Here is a 23,362-nt window from a genome sequence, read left to right as displayed (position 1 = left end):
AGTAGGTTGTTATATAGTGGGCAATTTAGGGGCGGCGATAAATGTTAAGGATTCTGTCCTTGAATTCAGAAGGGCAAAAAATCGAAGAGGAAACCACAAATTAGTTACATAGTTTTCTATTCTTAAAAATGTATTTATTTTAATAAAATATTTAACTAATATTTTTTAGTATTTTTTAATAATTTTAATATATTGACATAAAAAAATCTAAAAAAATATTTTAATATATTTTTAAATAAAAAAACATTATATACCACAATACCAAATAATATCTTGATATAGTTCCCAACCTTTTAGAGATTCTTTAATCGAATTCTTGTTTTGTTGTATAAATATGTGTATTAGACCCTTAAAGTCTGTGAGCGTTTGGAAACGCGGTTGTATTTCAAAAAAAGTTAATTTGTTTTGCTAAAAATTAATTTTTTTGTGTTTTGGATCGTTTTGATGCGCTGATCTCAAAAATAATTTTTTTAAAATGAAAAAAAATATTATTTTGATGTATTTCAACATGAAAAGCACTTTAAAAAATAATTATAACCATACTCTCAAACATATAAGTATAAATGATAAATGAGTAATTAGATTTTTGCTTTATTGTATAAATATGTGCATTACAACGTTGAAGTCTTCGTTTGAATGATAAATGAGTAAGGTTTAGCCTAGATGATAAATGGATATATTCTTCGCATTATCATACAAGTTTGAATTTAGATTTTTATAAAAAAAACAAGTTGAAAAGCATTATTTTTTATATTTTCAACATGTTTTATTTATTTATTTATTTAAAAGACAGATTGATAAGCAATACCTAACTAATTCTAAAAATAAAAAAAGTATTCTTTTTATAAATTCATATCGTCATAAAAACTAAAGGTTGAACATGTTAGGTTTTACTACAATCACTCAAATTTTGTTTAATGCACACTTGCAGCATGTCTGATTTCATAAAAGCCATTTTTCAGCCTTGCTATACATTGATAAAAATACATACTTTGGATGAACAACTCTAGCATGCATTGATAAGGCAGACTCGCGCAAATGGTTGTTCAACTCAACATTTAAAAATAATATGTATTTTAAATTACCAAATAAGAAAACTTTGATTCAATTAAAAAATATCCAATTTTAAATTGGAACAAAAACGAAGATGAAAGTTTTGTTTAGTGTAATTATTGGGTTTAAGCGAAGTCGCCCTCACTTTTGTATGAGGAGCCCTATTGAAAACATTAAAGTTGTGGAGATGCAATTGAAAAAGTTGTAGTACCTAATTGATGATAGAAAGATAATTCGGGGACTAGTTTGATGTTTGTTCAAAACCAAGTAGAAGTGAGTAAAAAAATCAAAATATCAATTAAACCAAGAAAACCGAAAAAAATAAAAATAAAATCGAACTGTGAAAAAACCGATTAAACCGATTAGAATATTTAGAAAACCAAACCGAATCGAAATTAATAAAAAAACAGAACCGAAAAAACCAAGTCAAACCAAAATCAAACCAAAATCAAACCCATTAGAAATTACAAAAAAAACCCAAAAAAACAATATAGTTTTTGGTTTTTAATATAAAATAACTGAATTGAACCAAAATCAGTCAATTAAGTTTCAGTTTTTATTCTAAAATAACCGAATCGAGCCGAAACCGATTAACTTAAACTAATTTTATTTTTTTAAAATTAATTTAATTATATTTTAAATAAAAATCAAATCAAACAAAAAAAAAATCTTCACCCTCGAAACCAAGGGAATAATGCACTGTGTATGACAAAATGATTTGATAGATACTGTGAATGAAGGAAGGGAGGGTGTGGGTCCAAAGAGTGCTTGGCCGACAGGCCTCACATGCATAACATTCTGAATTGGGGAGCCTTTTTCAGCTAAAACAGATAGCTTTTTCTCCATTTTCCTGTCTTGTTTTTGTTTTTGTTTTTGTTCTTGTTCTTCCCTAAGAGCTAAGAACACACGAAGGAAAGGAACGATGGAAGAAGATAACATGGCTGGCATTCATGCAAAGCAAATGGAAAGTATTCTTTAGTGCCTTTCGGTTACTGACTGGATCTTATCTTTCCTATTCTTCTATTCCTCGGTAACATGTTGCCTACCCATACCGAACACCCTATGCATTTTCGATGCTGTCCCATGTCCATAGTTGTTGGATATTGCTCGGGAATTGTAAGGTATGCGGGGATTATCACGTGGATTGGGGCTGGTTATTTTATCTAAAATAAAATTGTTTTAGTTTTTATTTTTATAATCTCCTAAAGTTGATTCAGTCGAGTTTTATCTAGATTTGATCGGGTTAACTAAATCATGAATTAGCCCATCAAATCACTAAAATTTAACCAAATCAATATTCAAGATGATTCAAAATAAAACATGGTTAAGATCGGGCACTAGATCAACCAATATAGTCAAGTTGAGTTTAATAACTATATTCATCTCATGCTATTATTGATTTTTCAAGGGATGTTATTATATATTTAGATTCATAGTTTTATGATGGGTTTTATTGGAAAAGTGTCTCTCAAAGATTAAAGTAAAATCTAAAGTTTATAAGATACTTAAATGTGTAACTAATATTGGATGTTATCATGATTATTATTTTAGATTAGTTTCTTGCGATACGCTGCGGGATGAACCAAAATTATTTTGAAAATAAAAAAGTGTATCTAGTTCGTAGAAAACTTTTTGATATTATCATTAAACTTGGTTTAACGGGTCCGGCATTAGCACTCGCAACCTGAATCTTTCTCTAAATCAAATTTTAATTTTAATCGTTTGAGAGTCCCTCCTACATGACTTTGTTGACTTGATAGGTTCAAAGAAAATCAAAATCAAAGTAACAAAAAACAATACAACCCAGGTTAACTCGTGTTAGTCTATCAAATCTATGAACCAGGTTATGAATTTCACTGGGTTTAATTAATTTTTATTTTATTTAACTGTAGGATAAAAAAACCAATTCAAAATAAACCCAAGATTAAATGATAAGATTGAAAAAGAATAAGTAAAAACCCCACATTAAAAGATGGAATTGGAAAAAGAAATAAAAACACCCAAAAAAAAAAAAGCAATTTGGCATTTATACTATAATTTCAAACATCATATAATGTAATTAGGCTAGAAAAGAATAGTAATTGATAGGAAAAGAACTTGAGAAAAAGAAGAAGGAACCCTAGATGTTTTAGATGGACAGCATCATTGTGTTTTTCATAATTTACAGTGTAGGATTATTAATTTGTGCATGGACCAATATCATTGAAATCGAAGAATAATTTGTATGATTGGAGTGAAGACAAAAGCGTAGCCATCAAGTTACGATGTTAATGATTCGAGCAATCATGTAAACCTAACCCTAATGTCATTAATTTGATGCTTTCATTGACAAGAATCTCCAATGGGCTGCTCTTGTATTTGTATTATTGGAGAAAAGTTATATTTAAATTAATATTGTTCTTTTACATATAAAATATTTTGGAGAAAAGTCACAGCATGAAATATCTGGCGTGGAGCTAAAGGATTTGAAATTGCTGCTTCATTAAGAATCCAAGCCCGTTAGAATTTATTTTTTTTTGAAAAAAGAAGGAACTTGGGGATTTACCTCTTTATTTAGCACTTTTTTTCTTGCTTTAATTGAAAAATTATTGCCTTTTGATGTCCATCCATGCTGTTCACATGGCCTGACCGTCTAGGCTTTCTTTTTATCCTTTTTACACAATGCTTGTAGTTCAAACAAAGCAAGGTGACGCATTGTCCAATAAAACAATCAAAGTGGACTGTAATTTTTATAGCTAGAATTCAATGATTTCTCTTGTCAATGTTAGTCACCATTCCATGATTGCAGTTCACTTTTTTTTTTTTTTGAAATGACCGTTGATGTAGTTTGTAATTATGCTCGTATTTCACTGTGAGAACAGGTTATTTTTATGTAAAAAATGATGTTCAAGTTTTGAGATGGGGTAAAAAAAATATAAAAAAAGCTAGTCATGATAAATAAGTAATTATATAGCCGAGTTAATTTGAGATATCCCACTAAACTCGTTACTCAATTCATGCTATTAGAATAATCTGATAAAAAAATAAAAAAAATTATAAAGTTTTTTTTAAAAAATTCATGTGAATTTTTCAAATCCAGTAACCCGAGTCATTAGACTTGAAATACCCGATTTGAAAAGACTCTGAAATTAAATTCTTAATCAATTATATATTAAAGAAGAAAACTGAAAAAAGAATTTCAACTATACAGAAGGATTTCAGAAAATAGCAATTAAAAGAATGAGGATCAAAACTAAAATAAAAAATAAATTTTATATTTAAATGAATGGTGAAATTGAAAAACAAATCAATTTAGTGAAATGACAAAATAAACTAAAAAGAATGAGTATTAAAATTGACATAAAAAATTAAAATAATATTATAATTAAAAGGTGAAATTGAAAAGAACAATAACTTTTATAAAAGAGTCAATAAGAAAAAATAAAAATCAAAACAATGACAAATAAATTGGAAAATATAATACCATCAATTTGAATTGAATAATGAAATTGAAAACCAATACAACTTTTATAAAATAGTTAAGAAAAAAAAATTAAAAATTCAAAGTATAAGGACCAAATTAGAGAATATAATATTTGATAAACTAAGATTCAATGATGAAATTGAAAAAAAAATCTACAAAAGTATCAGAATAAAAAATAAGAAATCAAAATAATAGAGACTGAAGTTAAAATACCAACAACCAAGAGATTCAAACTATAATTTTTGATGGGGGGAGAGAGAAGAAAAAAAAAAGGTTTACCAACAATAAACTAGATTATCACCAATAAAATATGTTGCACAAACACAAGAAGAAAAGATATAGATATTTTGATTTCTCCAATATATTTTCACATATTTAAATTAAATTATTTTTTAGAATCATCATAAATAGATTAGGATCTAATATTTAGTTTTTTTATTAGCTTTGGTTTTAGGTGTTTAAAGTGAATAAAGGGTGTTTTAGGTTTTAATATCTGTTTATTAAGGTTTTTTATAATATTTCTAAGGTGTTTTTAAATAAAAACATGTTTAAAAATAGATTTTTGATATCAAAATACTTGCACATTAATTTTTCTCACTAAAAGTGACAAAAAATTGTTGACATGGATGACAAGTCATCAGCCATTCTAGATAACATGACATCTATTAAAAAAAGAAAAAAGAAAAAAAAAAAAAGCAAATGACGCTTGGTTCGCTCTTAGAAAAAAAAAAGTAATTGCCTCGGCCTGACCTTCAAGATCCATTTGAGAATGACTTTCTCTTTAAATTTTTATTTGTTCTTTTAGACTTTATTTTAAAAATATCAATTGATATTCTCAATTATATATTTCTATGATTTTATAATACTTTAAACAGATTATTTTAACTTATTTTAAAGTTTTTTCATCTTAAATATTAGATAAATATGTTATATTGACACATTTTATTTATAAAAATAAAAATCATATATACCTGATGGGTAGAATTAACCTAAAAAATAAATTAAAAAAATAAAAATAATAACCTAGATGAAATATTTGTATTTATATCTATCCTTTTCTTCTTAAAGAGAAAATCAACTTTTCACTTTTTAATCACCGTTAACAATTCTTATTTGATTTATCACTTTTTATATTTTTTTAATCTATTTTATTAAACATAAACGTTACTTTTAAATTAACTTGGAATCTTACCCCATAATGTATAAGAGCTAGTAAACTCTATTATATTATTTTATGACTCACAAAGAATTAAAAAGAAAGGCTTTATGATCATTTTGATAGATAAGTAAGAACCGATTTTTTGTTTTTTGAGATAATTTTTATGAGGTAGCCATTCATTAAGAAGCCAGCTAATATTATGAGGTATATGTGGTTCATAATACAAGTGGTAGAGAGGTAAAACATTGCTTTCATCAGTCAAATTTATTGAAGGTGACATTTCAGCTTCTGATGATTCGTTCGTTTAACAAAATTCCATTAAACACATGTAAGCTTTTTCTTCAGGTCGTAAAGGGCCGTTAGGGTAGGTTTTGTATTTGAATTTGTAAAAAACAATTATTATATATATAACTTTGATAAATTAATACTCCAGAAATTAATAACATTAATTAAGGCCAGTTTATTTAACGAAAAGTGATAAAATTACTTTCCAAACTTTGTGTATGTTTTCTATATATTTTTATTTTTGTATGTGTGTGTTTACTCATTTGGCACCTATTTCACATGCTAAATGCACGGAATAATGATGATCTAAAAAATATTTTTCTCCTTTACAAGTTTAACATGTTCTTAGACACAACATGTTTGAGGAAAGAGTTTGGGCAGAGGATTGTCCAGATGATTTTTATGATCTAGTGTCCTCTAATGTTCAAAATTTGATTTCTTAATGAGTTTGATTTTGATCAGGTTCACTTGTCTGTATATGTGCAAATCGTGAACAAAATCATCCTACAACGAGTAGCAATTAGAAGCTAATTGTTATTAGAACGAGGTGCTGTACTTTGAACAGAATCTTGACATGGAAAACTGAGATTTCATTGGGGCTAGCCTCAACATGGCTAGATAATCATGAAGATATTGCAATACAGACTATGGTTAGATGTCCTGGGAAAGCTAAACATGTTTAATGTGTGCCAAATAGCAAGTCAATCTAAGCAGTAGCTTTCACTGCTCTTATCACCATGCATGATGATGCTTTACTCGTAAGAAAAGAATTTAAGGCTTGCTTGGCAGTACAAATGTGGGGCACCAGAAAGCTTGGCAAGTTTTAATGCAAAATTTACAGATACTGAGATTTCTGGAATACAATATCTAATGTTTCTGAAACATTGGATATGTTGCTAAATTCTGATGCAATATATTGATTTTCTAGTCTTACCATTTATGTATCAGAACTTGCAGAGGCTTCACATTAATCTGTTTTTCTGCTATGTAGTATCTTGGTTTTTTAACCTCTCTCTTGACTGATAAACTAATCCTCCAGGCTCCCAAGCATTCTTCGGATGGTGTCTCTTGGATTGTTTTTGGGGGTGGAGGATCAACCACCCAAATGATGATGCAATTTGGATGTATAATATGTCTGTCATCTGTGAAACCTGGTTTGCTTTCACTTGGTTACTTGACCAGCTTCCCAAGCTCTTTCCTGTTAATCGGTCAGCTAATATTGAAGTCTTGAAGAAATCTGATCTTCCAGGGATTGATGTCTTTGTTTCTACTGCAGATCCTGAGAAAGAACCACCTCTTGTTACTGCAAACACTATCTTATCCATTCTTGCAACCCTGTAGAGAAAATTTCTTATTACATTTCTGATGATGGAGGTGCTCTTCTAACCTTTGAGGCTATGGCCAGAGCAGCGAAATTTGCGAAAATGTGGGTCCCTTTTTTCCGGAAACATGATATCTGTCCAAGGAACCCTGAATCTTACTTCAACATGAAGCGAGAAACTTGTAAGACTAAGCTGCGTCAAGATTTCGTAAGGGAGCACAGGCACATGAAGCGAGAGTACGATGAGTTCAAAGTTCAGATCGATGCCCTTCCTTACATAATTCAGCGACGTTCTGATGTCTGTAATTCTGAGGAGGAGAGCAGATGCATCAGGCATTATAAAGAGAGCGAAATGGAAAGTTCGGCGTTATCTGAGAAGGTTACTTGGATGGTGGTTGATGAAGAGATTTTGTCCCCGTGGCCAGGAACTTGGATGGTTTCTGCACCTGAGCATTCTAGAGGAGATCATGCCAGTATCATACAAGAAAGTCCATTGCAAACTAGCTATAAATTAGCTGATGCATGATACTGCTGGCTAAAACTGAGCTCCTTCATTGCAGGTGTTGTTAGAACCCCCAGCAGATAAACTAGTACACAGAATTGCAACTGATTTTGATAATCTGTTTGATTTTAGTGAAGTGGATTCTCGTCTTCCCATGCTAGTTTGAAAAGCGTCTTGGTTATGATCACAACAAGAAGGCTGGGGCCATGAATGCCCTTCTTCGAGCCTCGGCCATCATATCCAACGGGTCCTTCATTCTTAACCTTGACTGTGACCACTACGTCTATAATTCCCAAGCTATGAAAGAAGGAATATGTTTCATGATGGATAGTGGAGGTGACAGAATTTGTTATGTCCAGTTTCCTCAGAGATTTGAAGGAATCGACCTGTCAGATAGCTATGCTAATCACAACACAGTTTTCTTTGACATTAACATGACCGCACTTGATGGCCTTCAGGGTCCAGTTTATGTTGGCACAGGATGCCTCTTTCGCAGGATTGCTCTCTATGGTTTTGATCCTCTCCTTGTTGCTGTAGAGAAGACCACAGAAGACACTGACAGTAATGAAGAAACAAGCAACCATGATATACTTCCAAAGATATTCGGACATTCAGGCTCTTTCGTAGATTCAATTCCAGGGTCCGAATTTCCAATCCAACTGCTGGATGATCTTCGAGATGTCAAGGATAGACAAGCAAATGGTTATATTAGAAGCATTCCGGGACAACCAGCTGATGCAACTAGAATTTCAGAGGCAATAGATGCATTCTCATGCTGGTGCGAGGATAAAACTGAGTGGGGCCAACAGATTGGATGGATATATGGCTCAGTCACCGAAGATGTAGTCACTGGCTACAAGATGCACAATAGAGGTTGGCGATCAGTCTACTACGCAAGTGAACGTGGGGATGCCTTTCGCGGGACAGCACCAATTAATCTCACTGATAGGCTACACCAAGTTCTGAGGTGGGCTACTGGTTCTGTTGAGATATTCTTCTCACGCAACAATCCTCTTCTAGCTGGTCCCAGGATGAATTTTTTGCAGCGAGTTGCTTACATCAATGTTGGACTATACCCTTTCACTTCCATTTTCCTTATAGCTTACTGTTTCCTTCCTGCATTTTCCCTTTTATCTGGTTACTTCATTGTTAAGACTATGAACATAGAATTCCTACTATACCTCCTAGTCATTGCCATTACACACAACATGCTTGCCTGGCTTGAAATCAAGTGGGCAGGCATCAAACTCCAAGACTGGTGGTGAAATGAACAGTTTTGGTTGATCGGTGGTACAAGCTCCCACATAGTTGCTGTGCTTCAAGGACTACTAAAGGTCATTGCAGGAATTGAGATCTCTTTTACTATGACATCGAAATCAGCCAGTGATGAAGATGATGATTTCGCCGATCTCTACACTATCAAATGGTCATTTCTGATGATACCACCAATCACAGTTATCATCCTTAACTTGATTGGCATAGCTGTTGGGGTTTGTAGGACTATATATGGCGCCAATCCACAATGGGGTCAATTGTTAGGAGGGGTGTTCTTCAGTTTTTGGGTCTTAGCTCACCTCTATCCTTTTGCTAAAGGACTTATGGGAAGACACGAGAGGACATCAACAGTTGTATATGTTTGGTCAGGACTTATTGCAATATCCATCTGCCTCCTTTGTGTTGGGAATTCCGACCGGTGATGTACTGATAGTTGCTCATAGGAGGCTTAAGCACACTGACACAATATTTAACGTGGTTCGGCAAATCCGCCTACATCCACGGGAGAGGTTCATTTTATTAGAGATAGGGAAATGATACAATAAATACATGTAGAGGAGGAGGATTACATCCACTCTACTCAACTCATCAACTCTCTTGCTGCATTTGCAGCTGCTGCAATGGCAGCAAGGTTGCTGTCATTGCAGCCCCTCACTTTCTCTCTTCTTCTCTACATTTCTTACAACTCTCACAATTTTGCTCTCTAAAATCATGCCTCTTTTATAGGCATTTCATGGCAACCTTCTTGCTGTGTTGTCAACATTGATGGCTGCCAACTCCTACTCTTCTTCAACAAAGGTGGCTGCCAACTCCTCTTCTTCTTCAACAAAGGTGGCTGCCAATAGTCAATGGTTGTTGCACATTAATGGCAACCAACCTAACAATCACCCCCTTTGCCATTCATGTGGGGCAACTGTCCTCTTGCTTCTTCAGCACAGGCTTGCATCTTGCAGCTCTTCCAAGCTTACCATTCTGAGAGCGTCTGTGGCCGAGTTTATAGGTACTCGCCAAACCTTTCAATCATCAGAGTTACCAAAGCACACCTTTTCTCACACAAAAGGATCACTACAACCAGATGGTCTGCCACTTCACATCTGAAAAGTGTTAACGCTTGTCTCTGGAACACAACATTCCCCTTCGAGCGTATCAACCATGCTCGGTCCGGAATAATTCATCAAGCCTTACACCAAGGCTTACAACACCCCCTCAAACGGAAATTTCTTTTTCCAAGTGCGACAGTCATTATCTGAGTATCTCAATATGATCACGAGCTCACTCTTCCAAGAGTCTACTCATCCAGGAGTTGCGCCTGCCCTCTGTTCCACCCTAGGAACCACGCCTTACTTCTCCGTGAGTCTCTCGCTCTTAGTCGTAAGAGTCCAGGTAGCTCTCTACCTTCAACCATGGGGGCAGCCCATTAAAGGTTGATCCATATCTGTCTTCATACTCTGAGTATTACAATGCCATTACCGAGCTCACCACCTTGACAAGAGTCAACTCGTTCTCGGAACCTGCGCATGCCCTTCTGCTTTTTCATAGCAGTCGCGTCTTAGTGCTCCACAAGTCACACACTTATTGTCCAAGGCAAATGTCTTCTAGCTCATTGATCTTTAGCATGGGGGCAATATCCATGAAAGTCAATCCTGCATTTGTCTCCATACTCATCATAGCCACTTCATTGGCTATCTATACACCTGTCCACTTATATCTAGCCATCACATCGGCTCTGGGGTTGTTCTGAACTGGGCTCATATCATGGCCCACACACCTTCTCCTTAGGTGTCTCCGCTCGTCGTCATGCGGCGGTCTGAACTGGGGCTTCTATCATGGCCCTCACACCTTCTCTAAGGCGTCTTCGCCTGTTGTCATAGGGCGGTCTGATCCAGGCTCCTATCATGGCCCTCACACCTTTTGTAAGGTGTCTTCGCCCGTTGGCATGTGGCGGTCGCATCCTCCTTCAGCTGAGATGCTTCAAAGTGGCTTCAAAATTCTCTACCACCATGTGCACTATGGGAGAGATAGCTGCCACTAATCACATAGAAAGAAAAACTTGCGGTATACTCCTCGCAATCCTCCACCTCGATTTCTATGTTTGGAGCTTCTATGCCTTTTTGCTTGACAGCTCCACCTACACCAACTCTCTTTGGTGTCTTCGCCTTTCGTCATAGGCGGTCGCCTTTTATCACAAGCGTTTGCACCCCTTTAATTAGGTGCCTCTACAACAGCTCTCTTTCCATCCTTGCATGCATTGGAAAGGTCTTCGCCTGTTGTCTTCATCAAGAGCATAAGAGACTTTCTGTTGTACAAACTTTAACAGTCTCTGCTCTGAGCTTCATCTGGGAACTCTTCTTCTCCTTACACCTGTTGTCTCATTACAATACCTCGTTGGATCCTACGGGTACTCCTGCACAATCTCCGTGTGCCCTCGTGCAATTTCTGTTCTCCAGGTTTCTTCCTATTCCTTGCTTATGTTTGACAGCAGCTCATCCTGTCACAACACTTGTCCAACTCAAAATAGGGTGTCAATCTTTATCCCATTGTTGTATTTCTCTTCCATTATCAGGGTCTTCATCAATTCTCCCCTCGAGAAATCACAATCACCGAATCTAACTTCATTGGAGAAATCACCACTCCATCAGATCCTTGAACCTTCGGAACCCAACTGTTCCCTTGTGCCGTCATCCTGCTAGTCTTCAACTGTTTCATTACAAACTGCTATATATACGAAAATAGTACCGTATGGATAATCCTTCCACTAAGCAAGTTCCCAGGAAAGATTGGAGGGGTCACACTGGTCCCGCTTAAAACCCAATCTCATAGACAGAACTTCTCAGGCCATATCTATCCATCGTACTGTCTTTCCGTATATACAACCATTTGCTAGCTTTGTTGCGGCTTTCCTTTACAAGTGATCTGGAATATACTGGTTTAATACATGATTTCTCAACATCTGCGAGACTACAAGGTCTTAGATTCGTCAAGATCGGTCTTCGTCAATTTTCACTCTTCACCTCAAATTGTCCACATAACCGGGTGTCCAGAGTGTCCCAATTTTGCCTTCCCTCAAGTCAGTTAAAATTCTCCCCACTTAGCAGTTTAGCACATGTAATTGGGTAAACATGTGCACCTTCTTCTTCTTCTCTTCAACGACCACCATGATGACCTTCAGATGCCTCCTGATTGGGCAATCTCTCTTTAATAATTCACCACCACCACTTTCGGTCTCAAATCTCAACGATCGGACCGTACCATTGCATCCGGAACGATCAAATTAGCTGGAAACAAGTCTGAAATCGTCCAAATCGCACTTCAGACGACTAAGATTTGATCAAAACAATTCTGGCCTGATCAACGGCTCAGATTCAATCTCAGCTCCGGTTGCACATAGGATCAGCTACACTGAATCCTGTCCCTCGGCTCGCGGCTCGGCTCCAATTCGGCTCGGCTCACTCGGCTCGGCTCGGCTCGTGACTGATGATGTGGCAGGTGGGTCCCACTTTGCTGGCGTGTCTGCTGACTGGTCGATGATGTGTCTGTTAACCGTCGCTGAAGTGTCTGCTGACGTTCGCTGACGTGTCTGTTGACTGGCGCTGACGTGGCACGCTGACTGGGCAGTCTCTTCGCCGACTCGTGCGGCCATTTTCCGACGTCCGATTTTGACGCCGTTTTCACCAGTGGCTTCGTCTCGGCCTCCTCTACACAGTGGTATGGTCAAAACACAATTTTGACAACTTTCATTTTTGAGCAAAAATCAAACACCACTTTAAACCATCAGCTCTGATACCAATTGTTGGGAATTCCGACCGGTGATGTACTGATAGTTGCTCATAGGAGGCTTAAGCACACTGACACAATATTTAACGTGGTTCGGCAAATCCGCCTACATCCACGGGAGAGGTTCATTTTATTATAGATAGGGAAATGATACAATAAATACATGTAGAGGAGGAGGATTACATCCACTCTACTCAACTCATCAACTCTCTTGCTGCATTTGCAGCTGCTGCAATGGCAGCAAGGTTGCTGCCATTGCAGCCCCTCACTTTCTCTCTTCTTCTCTACATTTCTTACAACTCTCACAATTTTGCTCTCTAAAATCATGCCTCTTTTATAGGCATTTCATGGCAACCTTCTTGCTTTGTTGTCAACATTGATGGCTGCCAACTCCTACTCTTCTTCAACAAAGGTGGCTGCCAACTCCTCTTCTTCTTCAACAAAGGTGGCTGCCAATAGTCAATGGTTGTTGCACATTAATGGCAACCAACCTAACACTTTGGGTGGTAACCAACCGTACTAACAATAGGAATTGCAATTCCAATGATATATTGAAGCAACTGAACTAGCTCTAAACCTCTAAATCACAGGCTTGCATAGTTGCATTCTCCATCTGTAATATAAGTTTGGTGGGTTCCTAATGAATTTTGCGTGCATTAGTAATTTATCACTGGAAATAAAACAGGATCTAATTCAATGCATAGTTCCATTATAAAGTTTTGATGGCACAAAATTTCTTCGACCGGAATTATGACTCTCTGCTAATCCTTTTGCTCTGATATTCGAATTTTTCTTACTAGTTTTTATGGCCAAATAACATCTTTGGACTAGTTTTTGCATGCTAAGACACAGCTCCAATTTAGATTGGATGTATCGTTTTGTCCATTTTCTGCTGTGTAAGCCTAAATGTGAACATGTTCACGCCTGTAAACTATTTATCCATCAACCATGGCTGAGAAAATCCCATTTACCTCTCAGATTATATGCCATTATATTAGCTTAGACTATAAGACCCAAAGTTTCCAGGCTTAGTGTGTGGCTTGTTGCTGAGATACCATGTTCTTGTGCTGTAGTATTGGCTGATTTATCCGTAAGGTTCGTTGCATTCACATGCCATGTCCAGGGATTTTCGCCAGCTCATCTAGATTTCTGCAATTCATTAATAAAGAAGATTTCTTTCCGCAAGCAAATGTGGGTTTGTTTTAGTTTTTATAATTATGATTTTAAAAAGATATAGTTATTCGTGATTAGATCTATAATAAAAAATATTGGATAGAAATTTAATTATAATTGCTTTTTAAAATACTTACTTATTGTTTGAAAATTATTTTTAATATTAGAATTTAAAAATATTAAAAATATCAATTTAAAATAAAAAATAAAAAAAATTTAAATTTTTTTTAAAATATTTTTGAAATGCAAAAGTAAATAAAATTTTACAAAACTCAATTAAAAAACCTTGTAAAAACTGTTTTATAAAAATTGAGTTTCAAACTCAATTTTTTAATAAACCCCGCAATACAATACCAAATACATTGTTGCGTTAACAAACGCAGCCTAATTCCAAGACTTGTAATGATTTACAAGCTTACATTTGTTAGTGGACATTATCAATTTATCCCCGAAGCAAAAGCACCTTTATCAGAAGATAAATATTTATTTACCCCATAAAGCATGGCAACCTGATAAACCTTTTCTGGTTTCTCAAACTGGCATTACAGATGTTAGTTACAAATTCTATTTATACAGACTCAAACACCATCTGGCCTTCCCCAAAAAACCATCCATTGCCAGACTGCCTAGAATCCCAGCAAGTTCTCAATTGGCATGGCTGTCACTGTCTTGTACATTGTAGGAATTTATCAATATGCATTTACGTAGTCAAATAGACACCATTAAGTATTATCCACGTTGATCAAGGAGTGGCGACATTCTCCTTGGCAAGTGGAGCAATCTCCTCTCCTTCGGTTCCAGCTTTGCTGCCGGTAACATTTAGGTTTAACAGAATCTTCTCCCAGAGTCTGGCTGGTCCCTGCATGTATCAAACCGAAATTCATTTTTTCATTATTTTGATCCCAGGAACTAAAAACGATTACTGCTGCAGGTGAGTGAGGCTCTTGTATTCTTATTAGTCACTAACCTTCCATGAAAGATCTTGGGACATGCAATTCTTGATCATTTCTTTGAAGGCAGCAGTGCCGTAGACTGCAAGAGCTCTTCCGGCAGTCTTAACAATTGCAGCCACATCTGCTTGATCAACTACATCACACTGCAAAATATCTTGTTTTAGAATCAAGGATAGAGGAAACGAATAAATCAAACAGAGTAATTGCCACTGTGCTTTTACCTCAACATTGAAGGCTCCCATATGGAATCCTGTGTAACCTTCTTTGACAGTGTCAACAAGTCCACCAGTGGAGGAAACAATGCATACCTGCAGCAAAGTTATCAGTTATTTGCTGTCATATTTCACGAATACAAGTAGCTAGAAGTTTCTAAGTCATGCTAAAATTGTGGAGTGAATCAAGACAGTAGCTCCATAAAGAGAAAGGGAATTACTGTTCCGTATCGCATAGCATGCAACTGAATGAGACCACAAGGTTCAAATCTACTGGGGATCATCATAAAGTCAGCACCAGCAATGATAATATGGGCCAGGGGGACATTGAACTTTGCCACTCCTCTGACCTTATCAGGATACTTTTTCTCAAGCTCGGCAATCTGTTTTTCCATGTATTTTTTGCCAGTACCCTGAAGGAAACAACAGATCTCATCATTAAACATTGTAGACAATCACAGCATCATAAATTAGGAGAAAAGGATGTTGAAGTTTACACTTACAAGGACTATTATCTGCACATTGTTTTTAACCAGCATTGGAATGGCAGCAGCAAGAATATCTGAACCTTTTTGCTCTTCCAGTCTACCAATAAAGCCTATTACAGGAATATCTCTGTCAACAGGCAATCCAACTTCTGCTTGAAGTTCTTCCTTCAATAATGGCTTTGCAGATAAGACCTGAACAAGAAGATCCCGAAAATCACCCACTTGATCTTTCAGATTTGCATTCTTTGGTACTAAAACATATTATAAAGCACTTACAGTTGTGATCTCATATTTGGTGCTTAGGTATTTATCTGTTGCAGGATTCCATTCTTGAACATCCATACCATTTACTATCCCAGTAATGCCAGTTGTACGGAGGTAGTTATCCAATTCCACACCCTTGTCAACTCCAGAAACAAGTTCCTGGGCATAGTAAGGGCTTACAGTCAAAACTCTGTGTGCTTCCAATATACCAGCCTTCAACCAATTGATTTTCCTTCCCTTCACAGGCTTGTTATACCTGCCAACATAAAATCCTTCAGTTTTTGGAAAGGGGAGAGACACACAAAACATGTATAAAACTACATTTCAATTCATCTAAAAGCATCAACTGCTAAGAATCCTCACCCATCCATGAAGTCAAAAGAGCTCTTGTACTCATCTGGCAAATTTAGGAGTGGGAAATCTGAGAAGGAAAATCTGCCCTGATAAGCAATGTTATGGATGCACAAGGCAACCTGTCATGATTGAATTGACAACAATGTCAGCTACTGTGCAGTCGGACATCCAAGCCAAGCAGAACTCTAAATGTCTCAATTCAATGGCCATACCTTTGCAGTCATGTAAATTCCCCTGGATTGGTACATTGATTTCAAGTAACATGGGAGGAGACCAGTGTGCCAATCATTGGCAACAAAGACAACATCCTCTCCTGCATTATGTGAGAAAAGAACATGCATTGGAGAAATTTATTCATAGGAAAATGAATTCTCACAACTTCGTAAAGAGGTACAAACCATATGGTCCAGAGAAATGTTTGCTACTGTTCAAGCTCAGAACCCTTGGTGCTTCAAGAGCAGCCTGAAAAACAATCAAACGAATTCATTTGCGATATACTTACCTATCCACTAAAACAAAAATTATCACAATAACGATGCTGATCTACTACCTTTACTGGATGGAAACTACCATGAATTTTGTTCAGCAATTCATTTTAACTCGTTGTTAATAACTTTATAGCATGGGGAAACTTGCACATAGTCAGGCCTACTTGGGTGAAAGTTTGTACTAGAAGACACATGCTTTGATTATGTCTACACATTATCCAGCTTCTACACAGCTTAACAAGATGAATTATGAAAGATATGGTGCTAGTTTATATTTATAATGCAAGTCATGAAACATTTTAACCATGAAAAAGGAACGGAAAATTACCAGGCAGAACAAGCTGAACCGCAGTTGATTATCCTGGAAATCCTCTCCAGCTGCAGGACCATAGATTTTGGATCCAGTTTTGCCCCAAACCTTAAACATCCAGTTAATTTAGAATCAGAAACAGCAAACAAGAGAAAAGACAACCAAATATCTGAATTTGCAAGAACTACAGCCTTTAGACACAAGAATCAGCAATCAGCAGAAATTTAAACCTTCTCTAGGAACATGGGATGATCCACAAACACGCGATCAACTCCACGCTTGTAGCAGTGGAAGTACCGAACAGTTTCAACTGTGTCTCCAACCAGAATCTGCCCATAAGAAGCTCATCATTTTAGTAAACAACCTAAAAAATTACAATCTTCACAGGCAAGGAGACAAAGCACAGACAGAAAGTAAAGCTGAGCCCTCTTAAACACAGAAAAACTATGACAAATTACCTGCGCCACTTCACAAGTGTCCCAAGCATCTTTGTACTGGTCAAATCGTGGAGAGATTGTCATAACCCGGTGGCCTCTTGCCTGCACAACAATACCACAGTAAAACTGATCAAACACAAGCCGTGCCTGACATTTTTCAAAGATGAAACTAAGTATCAGAAACCCTCTACTCACAGCCATTGCTGGGGGGAGTCCACCAAGAACATCACCAAGACCACCAGTTTTGCTCCAAGGAGCTACCTCAGTGGCAACAAAGACCACAGTCATTCCTCCTTGTAGACAAACAATTTTTCCAGAAGTGTCATTCCCAGTAGCATAGGCCTTTTTGACAGACTTCCTTGCAAATGCTTGAGTCTTAAATTGCAGCTTGTCCACCATGTTCAGTGACCTTAAACCACTGTGAGTCATGCTTTGGCTCCTTAACCCAATTTGACCAAAATTTTCCGTTGTTTCTGATCCATGGCTGCTCACATATGAGTTCCCTGGCGCAAAGTGTGAAGCAGTCAGGCTTGCCATGGTTCTCTCTTGCTCTGCAAATCCAAACCGAAAAACAAAAACCAAATTCCTGTCAAATTCTTTAAACACTCCAAGTTGATCATCCCAAAAGGGAAAACAATTCTGGGGTGCTTGAAAAAAAAGCTACAAATTGATCAAGCTAAGAAATTTAAACCTGAAAGAATTACAAAGAAGTAAAAAATGGTGACACTAAGGTCAAAGAATGATCAAGATATATAGTACTAGCCATCATACAAGTTACAACCTTTGTGAATCAAACAATAACAAACTAGCAAGAAAATCTCTAGACTTTGATTTTGTTTTGAAACCATAAGAAAACCAGTTCATTAAAAATCTCAAAAAGTTGTTAACAAAATCAGAAACATATGCAAACGTTAAGCAAATCAACAACTTACAAGATCAACAAGAGAAGTTTGTTACTAGAATGATAGAGTGGTCTGAGGTCAGCTAAGTTTAGAAGTGAATGAGTGATTCATTGAATATTCTGTGACCAAAGACAAGAGCTTTTGTAGCATTTGCATAGTAACTCGTGCCACGACACATGGCATCATGGTACTGGTTACGGTCACTTCCAAATCACCAGGAACCTTGAGATTGATTTCACGGTCTATAATTCACTTGAAAACTTGGACCCACCATGGAAGCATGATTATTTTGATTCAAGAAGAATATGCTACAAATTTGGGGTCCTTAGTGGTTACAGTGTTAGATTTTTTGGAAGGGTTGGAATCAAGTGGCAGAAACGACATTGAAGTGTGTCATGTCTTGGCTAGTGGGTCTTACAGTTTCTGCCTGTTAGTGTCAACATTTTCCAAACCTGGTGTCCATCAATGTTGCTTTCAGTCAGATTTTATTGTATTAAAAAATTACGAAATGGACGGTAGAGAAATCGAGGGGAAAATTAAATCTTAAATCAAATAAAAAAAATATGAGGGTAAGAGAAAACTGTGCGAAAAGGGTTTGTTTAGAAGTGTAGTTGTAATTATTTTTCTAAAATGTATTTTATTTAAAAATATATTAAAATAATATTTTTTTATTTTTTAAAAATTATTTTTGATATTAGCGTATCAAAATGGTCTAAAAACACTTAAAAAATATTAATTTTTAAAAAATAAATAAATAATTTAATTTTTAAAAAATATTTATGAAATACAGAAGGGCTAAAATCTTCTAATAAAAAGAAAAAAATACAAAAAACAGGAAAAAAAAAATGTGGTTCACGTTGGGATTGTAATCATTCCTTGGCGTTCTTTGGTTACAGTTCTTTTTTTATGCCTTAGCTTACAATTATTTTCTTCATTTTTTTAATGTCAAGATCCACTCACTCAATCTTCTAACGAATCCAAGGGAATTGAAAACATATAATTGAAAGGGGAAAAAAACTCGATTTTGACATTTTGTATCTCGAATTCTCTATAGATGGTACCTGATACCTAACAACAACAGAGAGTATTATAACAAATTAACAACATTATATATACACACACTAGCTATTTTATCCACGTGCTGCCATGGGTCGTAAATTTTTCTTTTAAAAAACAATGGGTTTGCACATTGTTTTTTTTTAATTCAAAATATAAATTAAAAAACCATACAAGTATCTAATTAATAATTATTTTTATAAATAACAAAATAGTTAATAATAACAAAAAGAAACTAAAAAAATTGAGAGATGGATATAGATCAAGATATTTAATATTACAATAAGAGTTATTATTAGCTATTTTATCCACGCACCACCACCGGTAATAAATTTTTCGGTTAAAAAACAATCATGGGTATGCATGTTGTTTTTTTAAAAAAAATAATTCAAAGTATATATCAAAAAACTCATACAATTATCTAATCAAAATAAATTAATAATCATATAATAACTGGTGTGGCCAAAAAACATGATTTTTTTATCCAAAAATTCATTTTCAATCCATTTTTTTTTATCTAAAACACTTAGAAAACACTCTAAAAACCTTGTTGAATCAATCAATGGCCTCCAAAAATACCAAAAAATCACCCCAAAACCCGAAATCAACCCAAAACTAAAAAAACTTTTCAAGTTCAAATATTTTTTTTAGGTGTTTTCAAGGTAAAAAAAACACTTAATCTTAACCCTCCTCATTATTTGGAATATTTTGACATAAAAATAGACTGTATTGGTAGTCTAAATCTTTCTCTAATGACAATTTTCTCTCTAAGCCAGAATTCAACAATTTCTTCGTTGTTTTCCACTCAAAAAAGGACTAAAAAAATTTAGTATCAAAATGTATGTTTTTAAAATTATAGAAATCATTCACCTAATAACTAAAAAAGATGAAGGATGAAAATAAACTTTTAAAATAAATTTTAAAGTCACAATCTATATTACTTGTGTTTTTTTATCTGTTTTTCAATTCAACCCTCACATCCAAAACATATGTAATTGGATTTCTATTTGAGCTTAAAAAGAGCTTAATTATATAAATGAAAAATTAAAAAATCAAATTGAAATTTTTCAAAAAAAATAATCATTTTTAAACATTTGGGGGTGGGGGCCGCTTTGACTTTCCTGTTTAAGGCATCGAATGTGGTTCGAGATTTGATGTATGCATGATGATTCTTTTTTAATAAATGTGAAGAACAACAAGAAGTTTTTTAGAATTGTGGTTGTTGAGTTGGGTGTTACATTAGTTTATGGCACTTAATGGAGGGAGTGTGACATGAAACTTGTTTGCTGTTGTTCTTAAAAAGTATTTTCAAAAAATAATTTTTTATGATTTTAAATTATTTTAATGTTTTAAAAATATATTTTAAAAAATAAATAAAAATAATTTTAATATATTTTCAAACAAATTTATCTTAGAAAAAAACCGATCATTACCTTACCACAATTATAATCACTGCACTAAAATAAGCAATCTAACAACCCAATTTGTGATTTCATGCTTGCTGCAAAACTTCATCAAAATCATATGTTTTCACCAGAATGGTAACAGGCTCTGCCTATAGTCTGTTCTTTTGCCTGGTTACAACGGTAATGTTGGTGTTGGGTAGTTGCTGCTTTGGTATGTTTTCTTATGCAAATGAAGAAAATCAATAGTGAGTGGAATACCAAAATTAGGATACTTTTCCAGGGGTGTTAAAATTAATTTTTTTTGGTATTTCTAAATAAAAAATACTTTTAAAAATTATTATTTTAATATATTTCTAAATAAAAAATACCTTAACAAATAATCATTATTAAACTCTTAAATATCCTCGGAAAAGAAGATACCAAGCTGAGATCAAACAGCTGGTGATGGATTCATGATCATGTTTAGCCTGTTACTGTTAATATTTCTATCTTCTTACACAAACCTTAACAAAAATGGTTAAAGTGTTGCCACGAATGGTAGATATTGAAAGAATCTATAATTGTCTGGTAAACTTGGTTAGAGGGTAATTGACGGTTAGGTGAAACATTCTTGTTTGTCTACTTAGGAGTACAATAAATAATATGTCATTTCATTCATGTAATAAAGGGAATTGAAGAACAGTATCTTAGGAGAAAGTCTGTCCATTAACTTATTGTAAGGACCTAAATTTCATTTCATCTGCGAAAAATGGTATTTATTATGAGGATTTAAATTCCATGTTCAATAGAATTCTTGAACCATTGTATGGTGGGATCAATTTATGGATCGACTGACTAATTTAACGGTTCTTGATTTTCTTTTATATATATAATCTATATTATTATTTGTTTTTTCTCTTACAAAATAACATATCTCTAATGATTTGTAATTAAATAAGCACTCAATTAAATCTTTGGTGTTTGGATTATATGATAACAAATTATGAAATCTATCATTACAGTAAGTTTCTCATCCGATACGTATTACAGTACTACAATAATTATTAAACCTGATTTGAATGAATAAATTTATCTAATAACCCGCTGAACCTTGACTTAACTTGAGTTATGTTTGTTTTTAAAATATTTGTAAAGTTGATTTGATTAAACTTAAATAACTTAATATATCAGCCTGATTGATCATTTGAGTTTTTATCAAAAAACTTTTGTTCAAAATATTGTTGTTTTTAATTTTTTATCTAAAAAGATATATTTTTATTAAAAATTTAATATACCCAAGTCAATATAAGTTATCTATCCAATTTTCAACCTAAATCTTGAACTATGCATATGACCCCATCATGTTCTCTGAGCTACATCATCAAGAAAAAGAATTTCACTGAAGCTATCGAAAAAAGAAAAATCATGCACTTCATAAAAAAAAATTCCAAAATCTGATACACTTGGTGAAGTAGCTAATGATGCATTGTCAAGGATTATAACTATCTTCTTCATCCGAATAATCTAGCTCTAATCATTTCCTTGCAAAAAAAAGAACCAAAAAAATTATTCAAAAGTTCATCTTTAACATCAAGTTTCAAAGACTTAAAACCATCTAGTAGGTGGTTTAGTAATAAAAATTTAAAACTAAAGGGTTTACTTCTCCCGTGGTCTCAGGTTCGAACCCTATGATTATTAATATGATAACCACTAGAAACTTATATAGTGTAAATTGACCCGAACACCCACGTTAAAAAAAAATCAGACCATTCCCCATCAATCTCTTTCCTAATTCTTACATGAGACTGTTTGGTAATGTGGCTGCGGGTGAGGTTCCCCGCAGCCACACATATCAACGTTTGGTAAAGAAAAAAAATGATTTTGCTTGGTAGGACCCACCAACTTTGCAGCTGTGCCACAAGTTTTCAAGATGCTTCTCGTGGGGATTTCTAATGAACAGTGGAGCATGGCTCCACTATCGCACTGTTAACGTGAACAGTTTTTTTTTTATAAAAAAAACAGTGTAGTTAATTGATTTCACTCGCACTGTTCACGTGAACGCGAACAACAATTTTTTTTGTTTTTTAAATAAATTAGTTTAAGGTGAATTAAATTTACTCGTACTGTAATCGTAATTTTATTCTTGATAATATTTTTCTTAATTTTGTAATTCTTGTCGGATGAATTTTGTACGTAATGAAATTGTAGATAGTTTAATGGAACAATAAAATTTTTTATATATAAAGTATGATTTATTTCATGATATAATAGCAATAGTTAAATCTACAATATTTAAATTAAAAACCATAAATATTAATATATATTTTTTAAAATTATTTTATAACCTCAATTTCAAAAGCATTTTTAACCAAACACATTAAACTATTTTTTGTTCAACCTCAATTTCAACCACAGTTTTAACCAAATATATATTTTTTCAACCCAACCTCAACTAAAGTACTTTTTATAAAAAAAAAAATTTAAAACATAACCACAACAGCTACCGCA

At 34.5% G+C, this 23,362-nt stretch overlaps 1 protein-coding gene and 1 pseudogene across 1 annotated transcript; one reads left to right on the top strand and one right to left on the bottom strand.

Moving 5' to 3' along the window:
- Positions 1-6,584: 6,584 nt before the first annotated feature.
- On the top strand, positions 6,585-9,480 carry LOC133672935 (cellulose synthase-like protein D2; annotated as a pseudogene).
- Positions 9,481-14,469: 4,989 nt separating this feature from the next.
- On the bottom strand, positions 14,470-18,604 carry LOC133667995 (granule-bound starch synthase 1, chloroplastic/amyloplastic-like). Its single transcript, XM_062087722.1, has 14 exons — positions 18,444-18,604; positions 17,707-18,062; positions 17,533-17,613; positions 17,305-17,403; positions 17,093-17,182; positions 16,675-16,738; positions 16,489-16,589; positions 16,286-16,395; positions 15,935-16,178; positions 15,674-15,850; positions 15,392-15,583; positions 15,180-15,266; positions 14,973-15,101; positions 14,470-14,864 (listed from the first exon to the last, which is right to left on the bottom strand). Exons 2-14 carry the CDS (start codon positions 18,046-18,048, stop codon positions 14,748-14,750), a joined length of 1,833 nt encoding a protein of 610 aa, XP_061943706.1. The 5' UTR covers positions 18,049-18,062; positions 18,444-18,604; the 3' UTR covers positions 14,470-14,747.
- Positions 18,605-23,362: the final 4,758 nt, after the last annotated feature.

This window comes from Populus nigra, chromosome 1, assembly GCF_951802175.1.
Source record: "Populus nigra chromosome 1, ddPopNigr1.1, whole genome shotgun sequence".
In the NCBI taxonomy this organism is placed as follows: Eukaryota; Viridiplantae; Streptophyta; class Magnoliopsida; order Malpighiales; family Salicaceae; genus Populus; species Populus nigra.
The sequence above is the reverse complement of the archived record's forward strand: the minus strand, read 5'-3'. Positions and strand labels throughout refer to the sequence as shown.

Bases quoted from the DNA above. Each gene is read 5' to 3' on its own strand.
- LOC133667995 (XM_062087722.1), bottom strand. From the start codon at position 18,048: ATGGCAAGCCTGACTGCTTCACACTTTGCGCCAGGGAACTCATATGTG. The intron at 17,614-17,706 runs GTGAGTAGAGGG...ATTGTTGTGCAG, and splicing joins GACTCCCCCCAGCAATGGCT to GCAAGAGGCCACCGGGTTAT. The intron at 16,739-17,092 runs GTAATTTTCCGT...ATTGTTTTTCAG, and splicing joins GGTTCAGCTTGTTCTGCCTG to GCTGCTCTTGAAGCACCAAG.